General features: G+C 52.6%; 1 protein-coding gene and 1 long non-coding RNA gene across 2 annotated transcripts in view; one reads left to right on the top strand and one right to left on the bottom strand.

Annotated features, from left to right (window-relative positions):
- LOC116150375 (uncharacterized) overlaps positions 1-8083 on the top strand; it is a 56978-nt gene extending 48895 nt beyond the window's left edge. The window contains exon 3 of the long non-coding RNA XR_010377780.1: positions 6640-8083. This is a non-coding gene — a long non-coding RNA (uncharacterized LOC116150375). The remainder of the gene's footprint in view (positions 1-6639) is intronic.
- CD9 (CD9 molecule) overlaps positions 1-13397 on the bottom strand; it is a 30697-nt gene extending 17300 nt beyond the window's left edge. The window contains exon 1 of the mRNA XM_010990884.3: positions 13194-13397. Within this exon, the coding sequence (XP_010989186.1) occupies positions 13194-13259 (66 nt within the window). The 5' untranslated portion in view covers positions 13260-13397. The remainder of the gene's footprint in view (positions 1-13193) is intronic.
- Between the last annotated feature and the right edge of the window lie 998 nt (positions 13398-14395).

Raw genomic sequence — 14395 nt, 5'->3', positions numbered from 1 at the left:
CCAGGGCATAGTGCTAAGTTTAGTTTTACTCGAGACCCGTGAAAAAGCTCCAGAGATCACAGTCCTGGAGAACAGCCACCCGCTCCCTTCCCTCTGTGCGTACCATCAACCTGGGGGCCACCTCATCCCCTTGGGGCTTCTGCCGGGCTGCAAATCTACAGAAGCCTGGATCCTCAAAGGCCACTGGGAGACTTTTTTCCAGGACAGCAGTTCTCAACGTGCGGTCCCTAGGCCAGGTGTAGCGGCAGCATCACCTGGGAACTTGTCAGACGTGCAAACTCACTGTCCCCATCCTAGACTTACTCAATTAGAAACCTGAGTGAGGTGCGGTCTGTGTTTTAACAAGCACCCCCAGATGATTCTGATGCCCACTCAGGTTTGAGAACCGCTGCTCTAAGGCTTTCGTTTAAACACTGAACCATGCGGGGAGGGGAGGAGATAGCTCAGTGGTAGAGCGCATGCTTAGCGTGAACAAGGTACTGGGTTCAATCCCCGGTACCTCCACTAGGGAAAAAAAAAAAAACAAACAATCGAGATGACGTGGAAAAGCTCTCTCTGGGGCTTCTGAACTCAGAGACCAGATTTCTAAATGCCAGTGCCAAAATGCCCGAAGCCAGGGGGCAGGGGTGTGAGCCTCCTCTGGGCGCAGGGTACCTGTGTGTGTCAAGGAGTGCTCACACGCTCGACTACCCTGCTGGCACTGTAAAGCCAGAGGGACTGGGCTTGAGGACCACCTTAGCTGCTGCATGGTGACAGTTAAGGGGGAAGGAAGCAAGAGGTAAGAAAGACAGATCCTTGCCGGAGCACTCCCTCTAGAACACAGAGCTGGGAAGTCAAAGTAAATGCTCAAGTCAGAACCTGCATTTGGCTCCCACAAGCGCCTCCACCCACAGCCTCACCCCGTGAACCCTCCTCCCCAAGTCGCCAAAACGACTCCAGCAGCCTCTGCAGCCGGGCACTCTTGGCAAAAACACACCCGGATTTCTGCAGTCCACACTCTCCCTAGGACAGGCTGCCACTGTGTCTGAAAATGGACTCTTCGTTAAATCACCCCAAATTCTAGGAAAACAAAAAGTTCTTTAAAAGAACACAGGCAGAGGCTGATGGTCAATGACGTCGTAGCTTTCTGTTGATTTGACTTGTGCCAGGCTTTTCTGTCCATTAGTGATCCCTCCAGAGGCTAGAGAAAGGAAAATTAATAATAGTAGCAGTCACTGTGAGTACCCACAGTGCTCTGCTTCGTAGGAGGTGATTTATGTACATTATCTCATTTAATCTGCTTGTCACACTTATGTTATAGATGAAACAGACTCATAGAGGTTAAGCAACTTGCCTAGAATAACACAGCCAGCAAGAGGCAGAGCTCACCCCAAACCAGATCCACGTAACAGCTCACAGCCACACTCTTCCCAACACTGTGCTCCCCCGACTTGCCAACTGGTTAATGGGAAGAACAGGAACCCCCAAGAAAAGACAAGTAGATGGTCTGGACATGTTGAATTTGGCAAGATGCTCTGACCTAAACCGTACGTTGCCCGCTAGCTGGACAATTCTGATTCAGGGCATCGATGCCGGCCAGTCAAGGTGAAGGCCAAGGGGGAGGGAAGGCACAACCACTGACTCCTCCTTTGGGCCTGTTCTCTCCCCATCCCCTTCCCTCTGCTGAGGATGGGAGAGGCGGTGGTCTTAAGCCCACCGTCCGCAGGTCCCAAGGGAGCTTCGAGGTGTCAGAAAGTTCTCCGTAAGAGGCATCCACCTCTTTTGGGATGCAGTGAAGGAGACGTGCAGAGGCCACCCTTCTCGGGTGGGCTCCACAAGGGGAGCCTCTCTGCCAGTCGAGCATCCTTGTGGGCCGTTTCCAGCAAAGTGCAACACTGTCACCGCCCCCCCACCTCTCCCAAGCCCGGGAAGTCTCAGGAACAGTCGTTTCGTGAACAGGCGGAAAGACAAGTCCTCTCATTCAGCTTCTGAAAGGGACGCAGCCTGGTGGTGGGTTTCAGCTTTGCGCAGTGCCCCGTGATGCGGCTTTGAGGAACTGAAGCAATAGTTGCGGGGGCGTGTGGACGCTGAGGACCACCTCAGCCTCTGAACAATTCCAAGGAGAGGGAGCAGTAACAGTAACCACACAACAGCTGCAGAGGCTGACATCTGAGCTCTTGCTACGAGCCAGGCGCTGCGATAATGGCTTTGCATTAACCATCCCGCTTCTGCTGCCACTGACTTTGTATAACTGTAGGAGCTTGTATTATTGCCTTCATTTATGCACATAAAGAAAGTGGGGCCTAAGGAGAGTCACCGATTGGCTGCCTCCCTCCAGGAAACTGCATTTCCTACAAGTCCACCCCTCCCTCCTCCACAATCCTCCTGTGTCTTAGAGGGTCCCTGCTGCTCTATGTTGCTCTTTTACACCACGTGGCACCTTGGGGTGGGGGTGGGGCAACAATACCCATAACAACAAAATCCAACCACCCTCAAGAGGCCAGGACCTGGGGAAGGCTGACCTCTGCCTCTCAGGGCCATTGAGGGCTCTAAACACGGAGATCATTGTGGCACCCACCCCATTACCTAGAAAATCCAACATTAAAAAAAAAAAAATCAAAATTGTAAGTGAGTATAAAGCAGTTCCTTTCCCCAAGGTTCCCAGGCCGCCAGCACGGCTGGTGTCCTGAGCACAGGCTCCGCCTGCCTGCTGACCTCTCGGCCTCCCTTTCTGGTAATGCTCGCCCACCTGGGGGCCTCCCGGGTGGAGGCAGGAAGGTGGCAGCCTGTGGGTGCAGGTATCTTGCATTGCCTGGGTCTTTGGGGCACTCTGAATGTTCAGCCTGCTAACAGCGGGGCATTCCCTGCAGGTGCACAGTGAGAGACCTCCTGGGGAGAAGAGGAAATCTGGAAGACCAGTGTCGTACTGTAAGGCCTGTTGCCCCTCTCAGCCTGAGGCTGCTGCGGGGATGGCCTTATACCCTTCGTGGTAGTTACAATCATCCTAGCCTGAAATGAGGAAACAGGCTCAGAGATGTAAAGCAACTTGTCCATGATCACAGAGCAGAGCTGGAGTGACTCAGCCGTCAGCTCTTTCCCTCTGTCACATGCAGAGCACGTGCCACGCAGAGGTCAGTTTTTCTACTGCCTGTCTCCTGCATCCCTGGTGGAAGGCGGGGAGCTTGGTCCCCTGTCTAGGGTGTGGCCGAGGATGAGGGCCTTGGAAGCTTTTTCTCCTCACACCTTTATGGAAACCAGGCAGCGACCCTGTCTGAACAAGTTCAAGATTTGAGAAGTTCTCCCATCTGAGGACGAAGCTGGTGTCACTTGAAATCCAGAGCCCTTATTCTGTCTAGGAAAGGAGAAAAGCTTCGGCTGATACGAGGCGCTGGTGTTAAGTAGTTTGGGGCTGAGGGATTGGGAGGGAGGCCTCTGCCCACGGTAACCTCCTCCTAAGTGAGAAGTCTCATTCAAGTTTCCACTGCCTGCTCGCCAGACGGGTAGTGGACGTCAGCCGGCCCATAAATCCATTTTCTGCTGAAAGCGGGCATTCTGATCTTAACCAAAATCATCTGATGTGGGGGATTGTTTTGGGGCTGTTTTGCTTTAAATTCCAGAATACGACACATTTGTTTTCCATTGTGTACACCTCACGAAGATGCCTGGTGATCACACATACACACACACATCCTTCACCCACGAGGACCAGCCAGCCCTCATTCTGTCTGTGGAACCAGCAACCACTTGACTGCACGGCCCCGAGGGGTGGGAGACGCCGGCTGCCCTGTTCCTGTGCTGTGACCTCCACTTCCTTTCAGTCGCATTAGTAGACGGCAAGCCCTCTGCGGTCTGCTGGGTCCCACACCCCACCGGGAGCACTGCGCCCAAGTCATTTAATTTTCTCAATTAGACCCACTAGGCAGGTAATATTAACTTGTTTTTCAGATGAGAAATTTCAGGCACAGAAGTTCTGTAGCTTGTCTTGAGATCACCAGGCAAATAGGTGCCTGAACCCAGAACAGTCTGACTGTGAAGAAGCCCAAATTCTCATTTTGCTAAACTCTTTGCCTTTCTGATCCGTTTTGTTAATTTCAGAGCCAGAATTTTTTACTTTCGTCTTCTCCCTCCTAGTCATATCTGATCCCATTTCAAAAGTGGCATCTTCTATCCACCCCAAGAGCTCCCATCTGTAGGAGCAGGGGGCCTACCTTCTCACAACAGGAAGGCACCTGCCAGGACCACCTGGCCTGCAGGTGCCATCAGAGCCTGGCCTCTCTGTGGGCGCGTTGCCTGATGGACAGAGTCTAGAGAGACAGCCTGAGCTTCCACTTGCTGGCCTCTGGCCAGAGAGCTCTGTCCATGCTCTCACTGCCCTGGCCAGGGTGGGGGGTGGAAACTGAGTGTGGATGCAGCAGCGCTCTGGGAAACAGACTCCCCAGAGTGACTTGGTACGCTTTCTTCTCATCCCAGCTTTGCCACTGCTGTAAGCCTGGCCAAGCACAGATATTGTCACAACTGCCCCCTGGCCACTGTCCTTTTATCCCTTATAGGAATGGCCCCATGGTGGGGCCCAGAGCCTTTGCCCTTCCCCCACAGCACCATCCTGGCAGCAGAGGGTGAAGGGAAGGAGAAGGCATCACTGCAGGCCTGTTACTGCCCTGGGCAGCAGGCCCTGGGAGGCACCTGCAATATGAGGGTCGTGCCAGCTTCCCACACGAAGGGTCCCTCCCCAGTACTGGAAGAGAATCTAATTTCTAGTTGAAATGAGTTTTCTGGTCTCTTAAGGGTTATCTGTCTTGGGCAGTCAGGGCTATAATCTGATTGCAGTGGGGGAAAGGAGAACCCAGGAAGATTTCCCAGGCTTGTAGAAAGGACACTTTAAAGAGCTTGGGCATAATGCTAACAGGTTGAAATCCATGGTCCCACATCACAAGAAGGAAGGTGTTCACAGTGCATCAGAGTGAGCAGGAGGAAGAGTCTCAGGGGGACAGTTTTCCTGTCTCTGGAGTGCACAACCTGTTAAGGGCTTCCCACCCATTGTTGGGGGGCAAGGAGGTGAGGGGTAACTGCAAACGGGCACACTGCAATTGCTAATCTAGAAGGGAGAGGTGCTTTTGATTCAAACCTGTGAATAACTATGCCTTAGTCCATTCAGGCTGCTATAACAAAGTCCCATGGACTGGGGGGAACTCCGAGATCAAGGAACCTGCAGATTTGGTGTCTGGTGAGGACTCCTTCCTGGTTCCTGGAGGACTGTCTTCTCATTACTATCTCACATGGTTGAAGGGAGGAGAGAACTCTCCGAGGCCACTTCTTATAAGGGCACTAATTCCATTCATGAGGGCCCCATCCTCATGACCTAATTGCCCCCAAAGGCCCTACCTCCAAATACCACTGCATTGGACTTTAGGATTTAACATACAGATTTTGGAGAGACACAAACACTCTATAACAAAGTATCTTTTACAAACACCAAACGTCCCAAAGAAGACATACAGATGGCCCATAGGCACATGAAAAGATGCTCAGTATCACTAATTATCAGGGAAATGCAAATCAAAACCACAATGAGCTATCACCTCACACCTCTCAGAATGACTATCATCAAAAAGACAACAAACAAGTGTTGGTGAGAATATGGAGAAAAGGGAACCGTTGCACAATCTTAGTGGGAATGTAAATTGGAGCAGCCACTGTGGCAAACAGTATGGAGGTTCCTCAAAAGATTAAAAATACAACTATCATGTGATCCAGCAATTCTATTTCTGGCTATTCATCCAAAGAACACGAAAACACTAATTCAAAAAGACATATGCACCTCTAGGTTCATTGCAGCATTATTCACAATAACCAAGAAATGGAAAGAACTTAAATGTCCACTGATAGATAAACGGATAGAGAAGATGTGGTATATACACAATGGCATATTATTCAGCAAAAGAAAAGAAAGAAACCATGCCATTTGTGACAACGTGGATGGACCAGGAGGGTATTACACTAAGTGAAACCGGAAAAGCAAAACATGTGAACAAACAAAACAAAACCCAGCTCACAGATACAGAGAACAGACTGGTGGCTGTTAGATGGAAGGAAGGCTGGAGGGTGGGCAAAATGGGTGAAGGGGATCCAGGGGCACAAACCTCTAGTTATAAAATAAGCCATGGGGATGGGATGTACAGCATGGTGACTATAGTCAATAATATTGTTTTGCAAACTTGAAAGCTGCTCTCATTATAAGAAAAAAAAATTCTGTAACTTTGTGTGATGACAGATGGCAACAAGACTTACTGTGATCTTTTGCAATGTATACAAATGTCCAAGTATGCCTTGTTGTATACCTGAAACTAACTGAATGCTGCCTGTCAACTATACTTCAACTAGAAAACACACATACACACTAAACTTCTACTGAGCCGAAATGCAATGAGTTCGCAGCTATGATTTTCCTGATCTTTTCATTAAAAGTTTTAATAAATCAATCTTATCATTTTTCATGCTATTGATTCAGTCAATGAAAGTTCATAGCGAAATTAAAACGAAAATGCTATAGAAATCTGTTTTGAATTCAATAAAATGGTCTGATCTACTTTACTGTATTTTTTTAACCACTAGTCAAGGATTTTTACCTATGATCCATGTGTTGTGTTGTTTCTGCACTAGGACACTGACATGCAGCTCAGACGGGGAGTAAAAGGGGCTTCGTCCTAGCAGCTTGCAGGCAGAAGCTTGGTGGGAGTCATGGTCATGCTGCCAGCCGGCCTGAGAGGTATTCACTTGGGACCTTGAACATGTGCTGGGTAAGCTTTGGAGAGTGACTTTCCTAACAGAGCCTTGCTTGATGCTTGGCAAGAAGATTAAACAAAAGGGCTTACTGACTGACTCCACATCGATAGTCCCCAAAGCTCTCCACCCTGGGATCTTCTCTGGAATCAAACAGATTTGGCCCCTCTCCTCCAAGTCAGCCAGCTTCATCCTCCTCGCTACTTAACCAGCCTGTGTGTCAGCAACCCAGGAGCCCCAGTCCTCAGTGCCCCCTGAGGGACGTCTCTCCCTTTCCACAGTCCTCAGAGGCAAGGCCAGGGAAGGTGGGCTGAGCCTTCTAGTTTCCATTTGGTGGGAAAGACAGAACCCTGCTCTTCCCGAAAGAGACAAATCACCCAAGCTCTGGGGCTAGAAAGACAAAACACTCCTTAAATTAATTTTGAGTCTAAGCCACAACTTGGGCAAGGATTAAGCTGAGTCAAACAAGGACGGGTGGGGAGGCCAGTGCTCCAGTCAGGGCTGCCCCTGATCATCAAGGAACTTAGGGCCCTCTAATGTCCTTCTCAAAGTACTCCCAACCCTCCCCACGCTGCCCCAGGGAGCAGTGGGGCAACCCGCATCACATGGCAGGAACACAGGATTCAGGGCAGAGCAGGAGTTGCCTGGAAACCAAGGGAGAAAAACCAATATGGGATGTTCAATATGGGGGGGGGGGTCTACAGGCCTCCAGGGGAAAAAAAAGCAAAGAAATGGGCAGTGCACATTTCTGGAGGTAGGTCCTGCTGATTTCATGGGATTCCCCAAAAGGTTCAGACCTGCTAGTCTAGGACGACAGCACATAGTACTTAAAAACTATCCAGAACTAAGTATTTTTTTGGTGGCGGGGAGGAATTACTGGATGGATGTAATTATAATAAAATTATCTCATCTGGAGACAGGATGCTGCTTTCCACAGCTGCCTGCCATCACTTGATGGAAAATGAAAATGTCCCTGGACCAGCATGACTTTTTCCATGGGATGAAACAGGCAAGTGATCTGCAGTCAGACTAAAAACATAAATTAAAAAAATGTATTGTTGAGATTAGCCCTTTGGTCTCCTGGATTCCCTCCACTGCAAACGCTGTCTCTGGGTGACATGCATCTGACAGGCTCTTCCCCAGATTTTTAAAGCCCCGAACAATGAAATCACCGCTGTTCTGTAGGTCAGAGGGAAAGATCATTTCTGCAAATCTTTCGTTGAAAGGACCTACGGTGGGTCCAAACAGCGCCCTGGCCCCTCCCTGGGGGAGGCGGGAACACAGAACATAAACACGCAGCTTCCTGAAACTTCTTCACTCCCTTCTCCCCACCAGCGGTCTCTCCAGAACAGGCAGCCGTGGAGGCAAAAGACCAGAGAAGCGACGGTCACCTGTGACCTTGGGTCCTTCACCCTCACAGCCAGACGCACCCAAGAAAGACCATCATGGCTTGTGCTCTTAGAAGAGGTGCTTTTGTTAAGTCCCAAGCTGTGTGACCAATTCCAAAAGCCACACCTTCTTAGAAAGTGGAACAGAACAGGGAAACAGACAAATCAAATCTGGACACACAGCCTTGTGTGTGAAAGGCAAGATTTGCATCCCACACGACAGGAAGATATGAAGTCACTGATCTGTGAGGTCTGAAGTCACCAGACTCACTTCACAGAGGATGAGGATGGCCCTCAAAAGGGCTGCCTGTCAAAGCAGTTCCAGATTCAGTCTTAACCAGTAGCCACTTCCTTTGAGCACCAAAGAGTAAAGTCTGCAACAGTGCCATGGGCCACTTTGAAAAAAAGGGGGTAGGGTGTGTGCGCGCACGCACATGTGTGTGTGTACGTGTGTGTGCATGTGTGCAGAGGAATCCTCCCCATCCCTAAATCAGGAGTCAGATCTGCTGGAGACAACACTGCAGGGCAAAGTCGGGGGAAAAGCCATCAAGATTCCGGGCAGGGAGAAGTCCTGTTTTCCTTAGCAGATGCAGACCCCTGGCCTCCCCTCCACTCTCCCCAAGCCTGCCAGCCTCTGTCCGATCACAGGCAGCTCCCCCACAGCTCCGGCTGTCTGGGAGGCAGAGGTGGGAGCCATTTTATGCAAGAGCCCCAACTGCTTGCTCAGCCCAGCGCTGAAGGCAAACAGCTTCTAGGTGAAGCAGCAGGTTGGGTGGGAGGGGCTTTTGCCACCGCCACTCCACTCATCCAGACCCTGCCCAGACCCAGGATCCCAGTGTCCTAGGGTTTCTCTCCAGTTTTACTCTCAGGAGTGGGGCCACCCTGCTGTCAAACATGTGGCTGCACATGAAATGGTGTCAATGTCCAGATGTGGAAATCACAGAGGTGGGTGGAGGCAGGAGGCTGGCACCAGGGCAGGAGGAGAAAGAGAAGGGAGGGAAGTGTGGGGCCTCGGGGTGTGCGCCTGGCTACCTGTCTGGTTTAAACTTCCTCGCTTCTAGGGAATAGCTGCCACCTCCCCCCTCACCTGCTCTATCTGCTCTACACGACAAAAGACAACAGCTCCCGCTGGACTAGGCCACCGTGCTAAGTGCATCACACCCGTGCTCTCTGCTAACCCACAGCCGCCCAGCGACGGGGAAATTGAACCCAGAGCTGATGCTCTGACCTCTAAGCAGCATTACTACAGAAGGCTGAGGGCCAAGGGAACAAAGAACCGCCCCTCCACAGAGAGACCCCATTCACGGGGCGTGGTTAACAGTAAAGAGTCATAAGAATCTGGCCCCAGAGATAAAGGTCAAATGAAGCCAACTTGAGCCCAGCCTGCGTACCCACTGCACACTTCCATTTCCTGACTTCTATTTTGGGGTATGTGGGAATGCTGTCTGCTGTAGGCCACAGAGGGTGGGGCTGGTTGGTTTCATACACTGAGCTGAAGGGACTTTTGGGGACCATTTGCTCCAACTCACTGGTTTTACAGATGATGAAACTGAGGTCTGGTGCTCAAAGGAGCCCCGTTCAAGATCGCAAAGGGAGCTGGGGCAGAGCTGGACTAATACCAGGCCCCTGAACTCTGGTCCAGGCCTCCGTCCATGTTTCCATGAAGCTGCCTTAGGCCCGGGAGACAGCATTCCCTGGGAGAGAGAAATCCCCAGCTATTTCCATCAGTAAGGAAGGGGCAGGGCGGCGCCGTGCAGTCGAACGGGGAGGCCTTGCTCCCCACCTGGCCCAGCCCGGGTTCTGCACCCCTCAGTCTGCCACTCGGGCATGGTACCATGTTTCCCCTCTCAGCCTTTTTCTGGAGGGTAGGTAGGCAAACAGGTCTGAGGGAAGTGCAGAAACAACTGAAATAGAGCTGGGAAAGGTAGGGTTGTGGGTGCACTGAGAGAACAGACTGGGTGCTAGTTTGGCTGTGGGCATCAGAGGCCCTACTTGGGGAGGGCAGTCACTGAGGGTCCCACGGAGACGAGAGTGAGGGCCAGGGAGAAGTACAGCTCCCCACCCCCACCCCGCATCGTTCCCCTGCCACTGAGGTGGTGTCTCCTCTCGGGGTCCCTGCTGGACCACCTCTCAGCATCACCTGTCTATGATGTGCTGGTGGCCCCGGCCTCCCAACTCCTGCTTTTCAAGGCCCACATCATGTTCCAAAGGCCAAGTTTATACATTCCTGATCTCAAGAGAGAAAGGGAAGTAGTGAAAAAAAGGGAAGCATAATAATCCACACAAGCAATATTTCAATTAAAAAAAAAATCCGAGTAAGCAGTTCTCTAAGGTCATAGCTTCCCTTAAAAGCTCTTTTCTTTTCTTTTTTTTTGGGTAGGGGAGGTAATTAGGTGTATTTATTTTTCTTAGAGGAGGTACTGGGGATTGAACCCAGGACTTCATGCATGCTAAGCATGCATTCAGCCACTTGAGCTATACCCTCCCACTAAAAGCTATTTTTTAAAAAATTTTGTTACTGTATTAGTTAATTATTTTATTTTGGCGGGAGAGGAGAGATGATTAGGTTTGTTTATGTTTAGAGGAGGTGCTGGGGATTGAACCCAGGACCTCATGCATGCTAAGCACACACTCTACCACTGAGCTACACCCTGCCCCTAAAAGCTGTTTTTTGAGAGCTTGTTGCCACCCTTCTTCCAGTCCCACCTAGCTGGGTACAGCAGCAGGTTGCGTCAGAAAGTGCACTGGTCTTGAAGCCAACCAGACCTGCCTTCAAACTTACCTTTGATGCTGCCCTGCCACATGACTCTAGACAAGTCACTTGTCCCCTCTGGGGACTAGTTTCCTGGTCATCAGTAAAATGGGGATAATGCTTCCTGCTCTGGCTGTATCATGGGACTTGGAAAGGGACTTGGCCGGCAGTAAGACACTGCACAAGGGGCCCACGGTACTCCTTTTTTCCATCACTGCCCAGGAGATGAGGGCTTTGTCTCTACAGGGACCTTAATACAAGACCACTGAACTGATGCAGGGTCACATAGTTACTGCTTACTCCCCTACGCCACCCATGACCAGGTCCCCCTTGTTGGTTTTGTCATGGAGATGGAAGAGCACAGGGCACAGGACTCAAGGTTCCTAGTGGTTGTACTACTGGCTTGGTTCCTGTTGATGCTGGCCTGGTTCCTGCTTCCTCACTGTGGATAAGAGGGCCGGACTGGATGATCTCTATGGTGATTCCTAATTCTAAACCCAGCCTTTCCCAGAATGAGTCATTTCTGTTTCAGACATCACAGCCCATCAGCAGCACCTAGCCCAGGCAGGGGCACCGCTGGGTACGCGTGGGGTGGCAGGCTGAGCAGATACTGGAGTGGCCCTGGGGGCCTCCTGTCAGGCCCCTGCACTGATTACAGGGCAGATGGGGTATGGAAACATGCTGGTGGTCTGCGGTTCCCCCAGCCCCAAACCCTCATTCAGCATAGGCACACAGCTGAGGGGTAACCAGGAGACTGGCAGGAGAGGCCGTGCTAGGACGGGAGAGGAAATCTCCTTAAAGGACAAGGGTGGGGTGGGGCAGGGCTCCCTCGCCTCCTGACATTCTTTTCTGGTGCCAGGGGTTGGTGAGCTAGCTGGCTGGCTGCTGAGGCTGTGGGAACTCCAGGAGGACGGGGTGCTCACTGCAGGAGGGTCGCCCTAAAGTAGCCATAGGCTGGGCAGGGAGACACCTACGGGCCACCCTCCCTAGAGTAGGTGTTGGGTGTGGTGACTCCTGCAAGGGCAGGTCAGTCATTTCCAGAGAGAGGATTAAATCTCAGGAGATGTCCCCTAAGGTTACCAGCTCCAGGGGAATAAGCATATTTTTGTTACAAATCTCTGGTGGCATGCCCCTGTTTCTACAGCCATCTCTCTTGGGAGTGTCACGGGGGCTGTCTTTCCAGACTCCTCCCTGACTGCAGAGGGGCAAATACTGATCATCTGTGAGCAGGGGACATGGCCCTCAAACCAGGTGAAGGTCCCCTACTCCCTGCTTTTATCTCTGGGTGGTTCCTTAATTCCCCAAGGGAAGGAGTGGAGGGGACACTCCCCTTTTCTGCTGGGGGCCTCAGGCTTCTCATTTACAGTAGGGCTGAGTGTGGCCAGCAGTGGGAGTCCTGGAGCTCCCTGGCCTGTGTCCTCTCCAGGTGAACAATCCACTCCCTGTGGCCCCGCCTGGCTGCTGGGTAGGCTGGCCCGGGAGAGGGTGAGGCCCACACCTGATCTATCCCGGAAACGGAGAAACACGGGACCCGTCCCACTAAGGGTGGCAATAGGCATCTGCCCCACCTCTCCCCAACTCTCCGGGAGTTCTCTCCAGTCCAGATACTTATCGCCCTCAAAAAAAAAAAAAAAATCTAGACAAGCTAGTCTTTCAGGTAGTTTCGAGGGAGCTCGGTCTCTCACGGCGCTTGGAATCAGTCTGAAAGAGTGGGGGCCTGAAGGTTCTGTCTTGAGGGTGGTGGGGGGCCCCGATTCTCATTTAGGGACGGAATTCCGGGGAGCCCACACTCGCGGCCGGCGAGCCCCTTCTTCTCCAGCGTAAGATGCCAACAGCTCTTGGCTGAACTCCCCTGGCGCCACCGAAGCGTCCGCCCCTGGAGCGTCCGCATCGGCCCCTGCCACTCGGGGGACCCCGCCCGGGTCACGAGCTGCACTGCCCGCCACAGTCTCCCTCGGCCAGGGCCTTCAGTCCCCCGCAGAGGGGTGCTCCGTTTTCCCCTCCTGCACTCGGAGGGGCTCGGGGTAAAAACAAACACGAACCACACCCCCTAGTTCACTAGGCCCCCGAGCAACCTGCCTGCTCGGCTCCGGACGCGTCCCGGACCAACGAGCCCGCCCCGCCCGGCCCGGCCCGGGCCGAGGAGCCAACTGGCGGCCGCAGTGCCCTCTCCTCCCGCCTGGAGTCTTCCCCGCGCGGGCGGTGTCGGTTAACAGCAACCCCGACCGCGCACCGGGTGCCCGGGGCGGACAAGTGGTCCCGGAGAGGGGCGCGCCACAGTCGCGCTCACTCACCCAGAAGACGAAGTTAAATCCGAAGAGCAGGTATTTGATACACTTGGTGCCTCCTTTGACCGGCATGGTGCGGGCTAGACTGGCCGGGGACGGACTGGTGTGGGACGGGGGCGAGTGCGGCCGGGACAGGTAGGACCGGGCTGCAGACCGAGGTGCAGGCGGCTGTGGGTTGGCCTCCGGGCTGCACTTTTAAAAAGTGCCACTCCTCGGGCGCGCGCCGCCGCGGTGCGCATGTGCCGGGCCCCGCCCCCGCCGGCCCCGCCCCCGCCCCGGCCCACCTGCCCCGCCCAGGTCCCGGGACCGCGGCCCCTCCCGCCTCGGGCTTGGCACTCCCCACGGAGTTGGCGGCGGGAGCCGACTTCCCGCCATCCTGCCCCTTTACTCCCAACCGTCCTGGGATCCTTCCAGACCGTCACCCTTCGCCGCTTTCATCCAGGAGTTACTTGGGGCCTCGCCCTTCCGGTTCTTGGCCTGATTCCGCGCTCCCGAGCGCTCCACTTTGGGAGACCTTCCCCGGGTGGTCCGGGCAGAGCCCCGGTGCCCAAGGACGGCTGCCCGCAGCAGAAAGAAGGCTCTTCTTGCTTTGGCCTTGATTTGAAGGGAAGCTGCCTACTTTTATTTCTCCCTGGGGCTGCCCCTTGCAAGGAGCGCGCTCTTACTCGGCACGCCATGCGGAGTAGGAGGAATTAGGAGCTTGCAGGCCAGGTGAGAAGATGGGTTGGAGGTTATAGGAGCATTCTCAAATAGCATCTCTGCATAGTAATATATCTGAGGGCTAGGCAGTCCGGGAATGCTTTCTGGACTCGCGGTTTAGATGCCCAGGGGAGAAGAGAAAGGCTGCGGCCTGGCTTCAAATTTTCCTCTATTCCACACCACCCTCCCTTTGGCCCTCTGACCCTGCCCACTGCTACTTCTGATGCTCCAATGCCCAGTTCTGAGTGTGTTTCTTCACCACTCAAAACCTTTCTGCAAATTACAAATATTGGTGAGGATGTGGAGAAAAGGGAACACTCCTGCACTGTTTTGTTGGTGGGAATGTAAACTGGTGCAGTCACCATGGAAAACAGTATGGAGATTCCTTAAAAAATTAAATATGTAAAAAAAATAAATATAGAACTACCCAGCAATTGCACTCCTGGGTATTTATCCAAAGAAAATGAAAACACTTTTTGAAAAGATATTTGTTTCCCTATGTTCATTGT

This window comes from Camelus dromedarius, chromosome 25, assembly GCF_036321535.1.
Source record: "Camelus dromedarius isolate mCamDro1 chromosome 25, mCamDro1.pat, whole genome shotgun sequence".
Lineage (NCBI taxonomy): Eukaryota > Metazoa > Chordata > Mammalia > Artiodactyla > Camelidae > Camelus > Camelus dromedarius.
Note: the sequence above shows the minus strand (reverse complement) of the source record. Positions and strands in the feature narration are given on the sequence as shown.